Consider the following 13,609-nt stretch of genomic DNA (forward strand, 5'->3'; position numbering starts at 1 on the left):
TAAAGTAAAGGGAAGACCTTTTAGAACTGAGATAAAGAGAAACTTCAGCTAGAGAGTGGTGAGTCTATAGAATTCACTGCCACAGAAAGCTGCGTTCTTCCAGCTTCCTGCCTGTCTACAGAAGGCTGTGGAGGCCAGGTCATTGGGTGTAGTTAAGGCAGAGATAGGTTCTTGACTGTCGTGGGGAACAAAAGTTACAGGGAGAATGGCGTTGAGAAACTTATCATCCATGATTGAATGGTGGAGCAGGCTCAATGGCCTAATTTCTGCTCCTATGTCTTGTGGTCTAATTTGAATAGCTTTTCTAAAGAACTAAGCCCTTCTAGGCTGGATTCAAATCTTGGTACCAGGAGTGCAGCTAGAAATTCTGTCACTCTCTCTTGATCCCTCAACTTTTTAAAACAAGGTACCAGTTGAATTTAACTTCATGCCACAGTGGTACCAACTGCTCCTAAAACATTTGTTTCTACTCAGTAGTAGTGTCTCACTCCAAATCCTTTCCAGTGTAAAGGTAGTCTAGCAATGATCCATTTCCTCAAACCTGCTTTTAATAACCGCTCAGAAGGTTATTGAAAGCATTAACTGAGGCCATGGTAATGGTCACATAACCATTCTGTGTGTCATCTTAGGTAGCATACCAGAAGGCTGTTTGTTCATGAGAATATTGAGTCTGAGCCTGATCTTTTCTCCCTAGTTGCCATCAGATGAAGACCTTTTCCAGTAAGGGGTCATGAAAAAAACCATCAGAAGTGAATGCTTTGGCAGATAATTCCCTCTCTTCCCCTTGGTATTAAAAAAACTCAAGTATGGTAGTCTGCATAATTCAGTACCACAATGTGAAATCATTTATCCAACCATTTAGGGATAGCACATTTTGAAAGAAATTAAAGTAAATTCTGCCATAATATTTTGTTTTGCTTTCTTATGTAGAAGGAAATTTGAAATTACTGGAAAAACCATAGCTGTAGCGTCTTAGACTGAACCAGTTTCCCTTCATACACTGTGGATGTACTAAGAGTTTCTAGCAGTTTTTGATTCCGATTTCTACAATTCAGTTTTTTAAAAGTAATTTATGAAGATTGATAGAGAGAATTATTTAAATATTTGGAACCTATGACGTGTTGCATTTTCCCTGATATCATAAATAATCCCTGCTTTCCTTGACTTTTAAATGTAAAGAATGGTTTGTTAGTGAAGCAGTCACATCTTTGGGAGAATAAAATGAGATCCTAAAACACATCCCAAACTGGAATTGCTCCTGATATTTAACCCTTTGACCTCTCTGCACTGTATACTGATTTAGTTCAAATCCTGCAAACTCTTTCTTGGCAGGAGCTCAACTTTTTAATAAAGCTTGGTTTGATTTTGGGTTTTCTGATTTGCAAATGGACTGCACAAACCACCTAGGATTCAAGACTACAGATTTAGATGTGCAATAATTTATTTAACTGACGAAGACCGATAGCATTTGTACATTAGCAATGGAGCACCTTGCATAGCAAATTTACAAAGCCTGCAAAAATGTGAAGAATCACAGTGCAAGTCTAGTGTTGTGTATTCCTCTGAGATATGGCCATAAAGCATAAGAGCAGAAGTAACCCATTCAGTTCATTTAAATCTATTCTGTCATTTACTGAGATCATGGCTGATCTGATAATCCTCAACTCCACTTTTCTGCCTTTTCCTCATAACACTCAATTCCCTTACTGATTAAAAATCTGTCTATCTCAGACTTAAACATACTTAATGACCCAGTCTTGACAGATCTCTCTGGTAAAAATTCCACAGATTTGCTTCCCTCTGAAAGAAGAAATTCCTGTTTATCTCAATCTTAAATGTGCAACTTCTTATTCTGAGATTATACCCTCTGGTCCTAACCTCACTCTCAAAATGAAACCATCTCTCTGCATCTACCCTGTCAATGCCCCAAAGAATTTTGAATGTTTCGGTTTCTTTTCAATAAGGTTGCCTTTCATTCTTTATATTCCAATATCAATACAGACTCAATCTACTCGACCTCCTGTTGCAACAATTCCTCCATACCTGGCATCAGCCAGTGAACTTTCTCTCGTGTTACCATTATAGGATTGAAACAATTTTTACACCCCGTGACAGTACTGTCCAGTGCCAATCCACGTAAACTTGCTTGTTTTGTTTTATGATTATCTTTGTACATTTTGAATAGATTTTCTAAGGAACAGAACTGTTCTGGTTGGAATGAAATCTTGGTTCCAGACGAGCAACTACAAGTTCTGATATTCTTTTGACCTCCTCAATTTAAAAAAAAGCTCACATTTTGAAGCCTAATTCTGTCTCTGTATACTTTTCAATTATTTTAAAGCATTGCCAGCTTAATGCTTAAGTATAGTAATTATGAGGGGTTTAAGTAATAGCTGTTCAGAGTGTCATTTAACCAGCTGCACATTGATCTTATTCACCTTTGTCATCATTTGTTCACCTTGTTTATTAAAAATGGCTGAATTGTTCTATTTCAAGTTTGCTGATAGAATGGCCTTTATCTTGCTCTGACTTTGCTGTCACTGACTGTATATTATACTGATGTTGTAAAGGTCTACTTCATGGTCCAATTTTTAGCTTTACAAATTTAAGTTTAACTGTAGAAAAGAGCATAATTTCAATGCGCATCAGTTGCATTTAAGTGTACTTAAAGCATTTGGAGTCATTTGCTTTGGGGTTTATTAGCTAGGAAAGTAGAATGCAAATAGAAGTAGTGTATTGTCCACCCTGTTTATGGTAATGACTATTCAGAATTTTTCTTTTGAGAGTTAAAGTTAAATTAGTGAAAGGCATTCAGTGAAATATGGAAAGCTCTAAAACTCAGCTCAGAACAGGCTTTGGCGTCATGGAGATGGTTGGAGATTAACGTTCTGTAAAATAATTTCAGCATCCTTCTAAAGTTTGGAGGATGCTGGCAGCTCAACATTTGCTACCTGTCCTTAGTTACATGGAGATATATAGAGCAGATCCAATAAAGGTAAGAACTTCGTTTCCTCCAAGTACCAGTTAGGGTTTCCTGACAATCTGGAATGGTTTTTAATCATCATTTTCTACCATCAATGATAATAAGTGATTGTGGAAAAACATGTCAAGTTTACTGATGCCCTTTTGGGAAAGGATTCTCACCCAGTTTGATCTGGATGTAACCCTTGACCTACAGCAATGTGACTGACTTTTAACTGCCTTCTTAGTATCCCAATAAGCTATTCAGTTGTCCTGAAGAAAAGGACTCACCACCGTCTACTGAAGAGGTAATTAGGGATAGGTAACAAGTGTCACACTACCCACATCTGATGAAAAAATAACAATAATTAAGTAATCAGAATGATGATGATACATCATGACCTTTATTCTAGTTCATAGATAAGCTGAAGGTTTTTTAAAAGCTACGGGGAACTATTGGGAAAGAACTTGTTTGGTGTTAAGTTTTTTGATTTAATGTTAAATCATGTTTTTTAAACAATTTCAGCAATGGTATTCTCAACAGAGGATGTATTGTGGAAGATGTAGAGTGAAAAGGAATTGGAATGTAAAATGCTCATTGTGGCTCCTAGCATTTTGATAGATCTGTTTGAGGAATGAAAATGAAAAGACCAGCCATTCTGAGCAGATGAAAGTAAGCGCCTAAAGGTTAAATATATGCAGACAAGGTAAAATCTCAGCAGATAACTAACATAGGGAATGCTCTCTTTGAACAATTGTAGGACACAACTTTGCTAAACTTCTGTCTTATAATTTTCGATGGCATAAAAGCAGTATCAGACAGAATTAATAGCATAATTCTATTGAACTAAATTATTTTGCATGGTGCTGCAGTTTTAGAAAACACATCCCCTTTTTAACAACCCCACTGAGCATAAATATAGTGTCTGAGGATGCAAGGATAAAGCTTCCAATGGAACACACCCATTGTGCAGGGTACTAACCCTCCAGAGAACCCTTCCCATGCTTAAATCAGCAATTTCTGAATTATATTTTCCAGTGGGACCTGAAAATTGTATTGACAATAGGAATGATTCTGTTCAGGCGGTAAATTTTAAAGGACTTTATAGGATTGACCCACTTCATGCTAAATTAAGTGCTTTTTGTTACCTTTAGATTCAGTTGGTCTAATGCTGCCCATGTTGGTTTACCACATTCACCTCTCCTTATTTGAGGTAATCTAAAACACTTCTGCTCACATCTTGCATGAATGAAGAGAAGCTGTGTAAAATATTAGTGCCTAGTGTGATGATATATTTTGATAGGATTTGAGAGCATTACAAAGAATGATGCTCTTTCACTGCTCAATATTCAACATGTAATCATTAACAGAATCTGTAACTATGAGCTACTTTACATATCACGGTGGTAGTCTGCAAGCATTTTTTCCAGCAGTTTAATTACTTCAGTAAAACACAGCAGAAATTTATAAACGAGAGATAAGATGAATGGAATCAGTGTATCTGTGGATGCCGTGCATTTTGTCAATCTTAGTCTGATTAGAACCTTTGAAAATTGAAAAGTTCGGTTTTCCTTTGGAGTTCCTCTTATGTCAATTCTTACAATCAGCTAGGGAAAATAAAAGTTCCAACATAACAGAATATTGTTCAAAATCTTGGATGATCAGTTTGAATGTGTCTTGTTTAACTACAGGTAGGTTACAGGGGTATTTGAGATCATCATTGATATAAAGAGGAAGTAAGCTTCCAATAATCCCATCCAGTATTATTATCTTTAATTTCTCTGTATTGTAATTGTTATCATTTCTGTAAGGAGTTCATTGGTAGGGGAAAGTGTGGCCGAGGTTGCACAGTAAATCGTGCAGTGCATTTGTCTGAATTGATGTGGCGGTGCTGGTGTTGAACTGGAGTGGGCAAAGTTGAAAATCATATTACACCAGGTTATAGTTCATAGGTTTATTTGAAAATACAAGCTTTCGGAGCACAGCTCCTTTTGTCAGGTAGCTAGCTACCTGAGGTTGAAGTACCAATTGACAGATCAATTATCAAGCTGGTCTACCAAATCTATTTTTTGTTTTCATGCAGCTTCATATCTGAATCTCTCCAATCAGGCATTCACTCCTGCTATCAGTGTTGGAATAGCTGCAATGCCTTGCAGCACACATTTAGAAATTGAAGCCATTATCTTTAGTCCCTGCAAGAATCTCCACAGCCTCTTTTACAGATTGTAGCCCCCTTTACTGGTTATTGTCTATAATCTCAGCATTATGTTTGAGCTTGATCTGACCTTGATCCAATATTTTGTCAAAAAGCCTGTCTCAATCTGTTGACTGCTGAATACCTCATAGAAATTGTCCATTTAGTCCTTCAAAACGGCACCAGTATTCAGGATCAAAGCTGATTATATACATCATTGCTATTTTTTCTACCCTATCTTCATATTAATTACTAGATAAATTCTAGAATTAATATCTATAAATCTACATCTTTTTCTTTAACTTGACTGAGCTCCCAAGGTCTTTGGGAGTAAAGAATTCCAGGCTTCACTACCTATTTCATATCACCTCTAGAGTGTACTGTTGCAGAGTTGTAATGGTCAACCTCCTATCCTTCACTTCCTGTAAAATTTATCTTGCCAAAATCTAGAACCTGGTCCCTTTCACCTGTTGACTCCTGTCATTGCTACAGTGATTCCTGGTCCCTCAGTGCCTAATACTAAATTACCATCCTTGTGGTTACTTACCTTTCTGGCCTTGTTCATTGCTGCCATTGTAACATCTTTTGGTCCTTTCTGGCATTCTTCATCTATCCGATTCTGCCCACTTCAATTCTGTAGCTTGACTGCACCGTTTGTAGCCATGCTTTAGCCAGCTAGTCCCCCCCTATTTGCTCCCTGAAACCCTTTACCTCGTCATCTGAACTTTATATCTTTGCTTCTAATATCTCCTCTGTGTTCCATTTGTTTGATAAATTGTCTTGGGTTGTTTGCCTACATTAACTACTACGTAAATACAAGTTGTGGTATCTGAACATAGATATTAAACTTTTAAAAAGAGTTTACACAGGAGTATAGCATGAGTTATTAGACTGAACTTTTCCAATTGAGATTCCCATTCTGTAATTTTACTGCTGTCGTCCTATAGTGTGAAATTTCGCTTTTTGTCCTTGATCAAAAAAATTGGGTGAAGTCTCTTAAGTAAAACCTGCAATCACTTTAATTTCTTGCATCAGTCATTGCTTTACAGGGTCATCACCTAATTTTTAATTTTGTTTTGAAATGAAGTTAACCTCTTGTTTATAATTGGTTACTGCTGACCTCTGCTTTCACCACAGTCCGTAAACTGCAATAAAGTGGCAATTCTGTGAAATAATAAAATAAGGTGCTAAGGCTGTTGCTAGGTCAGCAGATTCAGATCAATACAATAGTCTTTGAATTAGTGGGTGTACTGATGAGATGTGCTTCCCTTGTGCCTGGCTGTAGAATGATGTGGAGTGAAATCACCTGCAGAATTGGGGAACAAATAACTGATCTGCAAGGTGATATTTTATTGTATACAATATCCGGATTCTGCCAGATCATCATTTAACCCTTGAAATTGAACTAAAGTCTAACATTGGGTTCACTGTCTGAGTGTAAGATATTGTGATAATAATGAAGTAATTGTCCTAGTTTATTTTGTGTGTCATTTTATTTTTAAATTTCAGATGCTTGGTGCCATGAGAATAATATTAGACTCCTGTTAGCTGAGATGTGCAAACTAATGGCAGTCAGAACTTTGCACCAAATTTAACTGAACTTGACCATTGCAAGTTTTGTCACTTGTCTAAAAAGTTTGAATTAAACCACTGCCTACTTCAACCAAAGTCAGTGATTTATTCAGTGATGAATAACGTCAACCACATCTGAAATAACATAAGACCTTGAAGCTTTTCCAGGATATTTAGTATACTGACATTGAATTTAAAATTCTGGTTACTTACCAGATGTGTAGTTCTAATCAACTATTGTACCGCTAAGCAATGAAAACAAATTTCCAAGTTTATCAAATATGGCGGGGTGAGTGGGGGAAAAGTCTGTTTAATAGTCAATTGGCTCATTAAATCTTGTGCAATCAAATATATCCATGTACATAATAGTAGAAACTTTACCTACTCCTTCAAAATGATGTTACAAACATGCAATCTGTTATTTCATAATTAATATTAGTAACTGTGTGTGTGTTATAGTTTAGTTCTTGTTGTAAAATATCTTTGCTTAGTTTTAAAGTTAAATTATTAGAATTGTATAATCCACTTATTATGGAAGCAAAATATATTAGCTAAAATAATTAAGATTGTTGTTTTGTTCATTCCCCTGGGTACTTTACGACACGGTTCTGTAGATGTTCAGGTTAATGGTACATTTTGAAAGGCAAGTCCCATGAACTTTTACTATGGAAATGATTGAAGTTATGGCAGCTGGGAAACCTATTTTAAAAGTTGGAAAAGATCCAGGCACTTTGCATGCTTTTCCCAAGTTCTTGGGAGCTGGTGGCTACCATTTCTACATCTTGCATTGAGTTATTCAGTTGATTATTTGGTCCTGTTGTATAGCTTCTTGGTGTCAGATGTTGGGATCATTACTTGCAACCTGATAACTAACATGCTCTCTATTGCACATCTCAGCTAACAGGAGTCTAATATTATTCTCATGGCATCTTTTTAAATAGTTGTGTATCCATTTATTTAAAAAACATTGTGTTAAATGCAACTCCGATTTGTACTCTTCTACTCATTCAGATACGTGGATGATGTTATTGCACGGATTGACAGAATGTTTCCTGATATGTCCATTCATTTGTCCAGACCAAATGGTTCTTCTGCAGTTCTGCTGGTAAGATGATTGTGACTAATAGTACAGTTATGCACTTTTGTGTGTCTAAATATTAATATGCTAACCAATCCGTGGGGCTGAGAGTTACATGGATATATGGGTCACACGTTTAGTGAAATAGCCACACTGTACCTCAAAGAATTGGAGAAACGAAGGGATTGATGGCCACCACAACAGTCAGAGGAACAGGCAGATAATGCAGGAGTCCCTTGAGGTCCTGTTGTCAGATTTGTTTTCCATTTTGGAAGGTGTTGAGGGTACTGGTTCCTCTAGGGAGTGTAGACAGAACCAAACTTCTGGCCCCACAAACAGCCTTTTGTACAGGAGGGTCAGAAGAAAAAGAGGAGTGATTGATAGTTATAGGGGATTCATCAGTTCGGGAACAGGCGGGCATTTCTGTGCTTGCAGACACAGCTCCAAGATGAAGTATAGCCTCCCTCGTGCCAGTGTCAAGGCTGTCACTGAGTGGGTGCAGGGCATCTTGAAGGGGAAGATTGTGGTACACAATGGTATCAATGGTAGAAGCAAAATGAAGGATAAGGTCTTGCTTCGAGTTCAAGGGACAAGGCACTAGATTAAAGACGAGGCCTCAAAGGTTGTACAGAAATAGTCTACAGCAGATGAATGCATCAATGCAAGCAGGGCAATCTGGATCTGAATCAGACTGGAACCAATATCTTTGCAGGCGAGTTTGCTAGAGCTGTTGGGAAGAATTTAAACTTGTAGAACAACCTCGGTTATCTGAACATCAATTATCAGAATTTCGGGTTATCTGAACAAGATCTCAAGGTCCCATAAAAATTTATATAAAAGCACAGCAAGAGCAGGCAGCTTGGGCTGGCGGCGGGAGCAGGAACAGATTGCCATGGGAACCCTGTACCTGCTAATGCCACCACCATGGGAACCCTGTACCTGATATTGTCGCCGCCACAGGACCCTGTTCCTGTTGTTGCCACTGCCATGGGAATTCTGATTAGTTATCCGAACGATCAGTTATCTGAAAAGAATACTCCGCACCCGTCTCGGTCGGATAGTTGAGGTTGTTCTAGAGTTCAACAAGGAGTGCTTTAGTGCTAACTGCTTTAATTCAATAGTGACACAACATCCCTTCGAAAAGGAACCTCGGCAGAGTGAGTTCAGACATGTTGAGTCTCAAGGGAGTACGGCAAGGCTGGGATGGCTTCTACTTTAGTGGTATGAGTATTACAGCTAAGTCAGATGAATTAACGGGTGTGGATTGCTATGTGGAGTTTTGATGTTGCCATCACAGGGGCATGGCTGAAAGAGGGACATGACCGGCAACTCAACATTCTGGGGTATAGGATCTTCAAATAGGACAGGGGAGGGTGGAAAAGAAGGTGTTGCATTATTAATTTAAGAGTCAGTTACTGCAATAAGCAAGAACAATATCTTGAAAGGGATGTCAAATTAGGCTTTGTGGATAGAGCTTATGCATAGAAAGGAGGTATTCATCCTGATAGGGTATTATAGGCCCTCAGACAGTCAGTGGGCTGTAAAGGAGTAGATATGTAGACAATTGAGATGTGTAAAAATAATCACTTAATAATATTAGGGCATTTCAACTTCCCCAACATTAATTGGGATAATGATAGTATAAAGGGTTTAGAAGGGGAGATTTCTTGAAATGTGTTCAGGAGAGCCTTTTTTTTTATATATAAATGTGTAGATGGTCCTATGAGGGACCTAATTCTGAGGAACAAAGCCGGCCAGGTGTTCAAAGTCACACTGGCATTTTAGCGACTGCAACACCATATGTTTCAATACAATAAAACAAAGAACTGTGGATGCTGAAGTTCTGAAACAAACATGAACAAATTGCTGGAGAAACTCAGCAAGCCTGGCAGCATCTGTGAAGAGAACAGAATTAATGTTTGGAATCCAGTGACTTTTCATCAGAGTCATAACACCACGAGTTTTAAGTTTGCTACAAAAAAGAAGGTCTGCACAAAAATGTTTTGGATTGATAGAAGGCAGATTTTGTTAAAATAAGGCAGGATCTGGCCACAGTAGACTGGGAATGATATTTAAGGGTAAACCTATGGTCAAACTGTGGGTGACGTTCAAAAAGGAATTGGGGAGAGTACAAGCTCAACATATTCCCTTTCGGGTGAAATGTGGGAGCAACAACCCCTGGTTGTCTAGGAATATTCAGAACTGGATAAAAAGAGAGGTGCATAACAAGTACAAAAGCAGCAAATCAGAGGAGGTCCCAGTGGAGTATGGAAAATGTAGAGGTGGGAATATAAAGCAATCAGGAGAGCAAAGACGGGCATGAAAGAAAGCTGGCTGTCAAGATTAGGGAGAATACCAAGTTCATCAAGGGGGAAGGATAGGGCCCATTAGGTACCAATGGGACAACCTGTGTGTGGAGCTGGAGGAATTAATGAAGTGTTCAACGAATACTTCACAACTATCTTCCCTCTGGAGAAGGGGGATGTAGGTACAGAATTTGGGAAGATGGACTGTGAGGCTCTTCAGATTGAACTAGGGTGTGCGGAGTATTGAAAATTTTTTGGTGGGTTTACAAATGGACAGGTCCCCAGGTCTGGATGAGTTGTATCCCAGCCTGTTCTGGGAGACAAAGAAGAAAATCACTGGGGCCTTGACCCAAATTTTAATTCCTCTCTGGCCACAGGAGAGGTGCCATGGGAATGGAGGACAGCTAATGTTCCACTTTGCGAAAAGGTGGTGGGGATAAACCAGGGAATTACAAGTAAGTGAGTCTAAAATCAAAGGTAGGGAAACTATTGGAGAAAATTCTGAAGGAGACAATTAAACTCCATTTAGAGAGGCAAGTTTGATCAGGGATAGTCAGCATGGCATTATCAGAGGGAGGTCATGCCTAACAGATCTGGTTGAATTTTTATTTTAAGGAGGTGACCAAATGTGTAGTTGAAGATGGAACGGTTGATATGTATTTCAGCAGGGCCTTTGATAAGATCCTGCCTAGATTAAAGAAGGTAAAAGCACTTGGGATCTAGAGTAACTTGAAAAGACCAATCTAAAATTGGTTTAGAGTTGTGGTGGCCCTACCACCGGTTATCTGTTTGATTTGGAGAGCAGTCCAATGGGCCTGTGGAACCATGACGACCGTACCTTTTAAGCAATAGTACATCTTTGCAATGACACTACTTGCTTACAAACTCCACAAACCAGGGTTTGTTTAAGATGGTCAGCCCATGAATACATTTCCTGGCACTATGTTGGAGCAGCTAACCAAACTGTTCTATCCAGCTGCAGTAGTCAGTCATTTACAATGGCCTTTCTTTCTGCCTTTGCTTATAACTGCCATTTAAGATAATACCTGTTTCTGGCCCTTTTTAATTGGTTTTCAATTACATCATTGTACTATTCAAAGCCATCCCCAGATGTATTCTCTCTTGAACAAAAGCTGTAGTTGCTGGAAAAACTCAGCAGGTCTGGCAGCATCTGTGCAGAGAAATCAAAGTTAACGTTTCGTGTCCAGTGACCCCTCCTCAGAACAGTATCCACAATTCTTTCGGTTGTAATTTTGTATTCTCTCAGGCATCCTTTCAAGGTAGTGTTTGAAGAAACACAGGCAGCTATCTGGGGTGTTGTCAGACTCCATTTTTTTAATCACTAAAATAAAGGGGCACAATTCTCTAATGCTTTTTTTGAAATTATTTTGCAGACTTTTGCAAAAATCAGGGTATTTTCCCATCTGCCCTGTTATTCTCAGAACTGATGTAGTTCTTCGGTCAGGAAGCTCATTTCTTCCTCTATGCATCATGAAACAAACCTAGCGCACAACTTTACAACCAGTTCACAGTAGAAATGAAATAAAGGCATGGTTCAAAGTAACTAATGTAATACAAAAATTAAATAGTATGTTTAGGTAAGCAGTGGAAGTCTTGCCTTAAAATACTTAATGCTCCTAGTGTTAAATTACTCCAGGGCAGCTGTCAGGATCTTGGATGGGGGATGTGACCTTGTGATTACCCTGTAAAATCGTATCTCATAGGAAAAGGGAAAATTGGAAAGCTATTGGAACGGGACCATGCAATATGGCTCACTCAATGGATTTGTCAAAGAGCCAGCATGAATATAGACCTTCGCCATTCAGTCTACAATGCTATGTGCAGTTGAACAAGGGAAAGGGATCCCATCAGATATACATAAAAATGGAGTAAAAGTGATGTACCAGATTTTCTAAATGGGTCTTAAATACATGTTTGAAAATTTCATCTCTCTCCTTATGACTTTTTAAAAATAATTTTATATTGCATGACAAAGACTGCTTTCAGTATGATAGTTTCAGCCACTTGTGTTTCTCAAGCTTTGTGTGGACTCAGCAGTTGTCAGCAAGATGATTTTTCTAAGTGTAAATCCAGTCCGGTTACATCACTTCTGGGTGTTGGGAGAGAAGTTGGTAACCAGGAATGATGAAATTTATCATTACTTTCATTCCTGTGTGAAATCGCTGAGTGTACATCTTGTTAATCAAACAATATTTCTTTGTTCTTATAACAAATGGTACCAGTAACATTTCTTCCATTAAATATTAATATTTCTGTGTGATTAGTTAGTTTGGCTTATTAGTATCAAAGTTGCATTTTTATTTTAATTTATGAAGGGAATAATTCCTTTGTTTACAGTGATAGCAGAAGAAACAATTTGGCTAAAACATTGAAAAACAATTGTTTTTTTTAAAATCCAGTTGTACCTGGCTCAGGGACTTTGTACCGAATGCCTTTGAAATGCAGTTAGATGGGAAACTGAGAAAATGAAAGCATGACCATGGAATACCAATATAAGATATTAACATTATTGCTGCTTGAACTGGTATCTGCATTTGTGAATAATGTTCTGCTGAAGTAGTGAATACAATGTCTTTGAGAAGAACTGAGCAGCCTTTCTGACTAGCAAATGACTTTGTAGCACAATGACTCTGCAACAAGATTTTGCACTTTATTTCTTTGATTCCAAATGAAGAGACCTTCATGTTCCTATATTGCTATTAAAATAAACTTGTTCAAGACATAACATTGGGACACCCCTCAACCAGGCCTGGAAAGCAACAGGGATAGGGCCATCAGCAAAACTGTGCAGGAGGCCCCATCATCGCAGGAGCAAAGGGAGCTCTCTGACTTTGATGGGTCGCGATGTGATAACTGATTTAAGGCCAAGGAGAACCATTAATATAACTGAGCGCAAGTTCCCTTGGTAACAGGCAATGGTCTGCCCAGCTTGTGCTCAAGATCTGAGCTCTTTTTTTTTTATAAAGCAGGGGGAAAGTATAAAGCAGACCCAGGCATCAGTCTATTTTGTTCAACAGTAAACAATCTTCCTTTCCAGCTGGGCCCATTGAGTTACAGTTGATTTCTGCCATAACGCATGTCTCTTCAACATGAATTGGCTACAATGCAATTCAAGAGTTTATACCATTTATATATAGAGTGCACATTTTCCTTACCTGTATTTGCTATAATGCAATTCCAATCCCATTGTTTTAAATGGTACTGTTATTACCTGATTTTCTTATAATGTGGGATTGCACGGGAGTGGAAGTACACGTTATATCAGAACAGACTATATTATAGTGGCACACCACAAGTGTAAAACTTACAAGAGCGTAATTCAAGTTGTCCTATGATGGTAATTATTGGTGGCAATTACGTGTATTACTTCTGACCAGGTGAGGAAGGAAAATTGGCTGTCTTTTTAACTCTCTCTCTTGGTCAGTCCAAACAACATTTTCATATTTGTTTTAGAACACAGCTGCTACATTTAATTT

At 38.2% G+C, this 13,609-nt stretch overlaps 1 protein-coding gene across 2 annotated transcripts in view; it reads left to right on the forward strand.

The window, feature by feature from the left end:
• med27 (mediator complex subunit 27) overlaps nt 1–13,609 on the forward strand; it is a 220,603-nt gene that overhangs the window by 116,382 nt on the left and 90,612 nt on the right. For both annotated transcript variants that reach the window (XM_072566435.1, XM_072566436.1), the window contains exon 4: nt 7,740–7,833. In XM_072566435.1, the coding sequence (XP_072422536.1) occupies nt 7,740–7,833 (94 nt within the window). The remainder of the gene's footprint in view (nt 1–7,739; nt 7,834–13,609) is intronic.

Source organism: Chiloscyllium punctatum, chromosome 49 (genome assembly GCF_047496795.1).
Source record: "Chiloscyllium punctatum isolate Juve2018m chromosome 49, sChiPun1.3, whole genome shotgun sequence".
Taxonomy (NCBI): domain Eukaryota; kingdom Metazoa; phylum Chordata; class Chondrichthyes; order Orectolobiformes; family Hemiscylliidae; genus Chiloscyllium; species Chiloscyllium punctatum.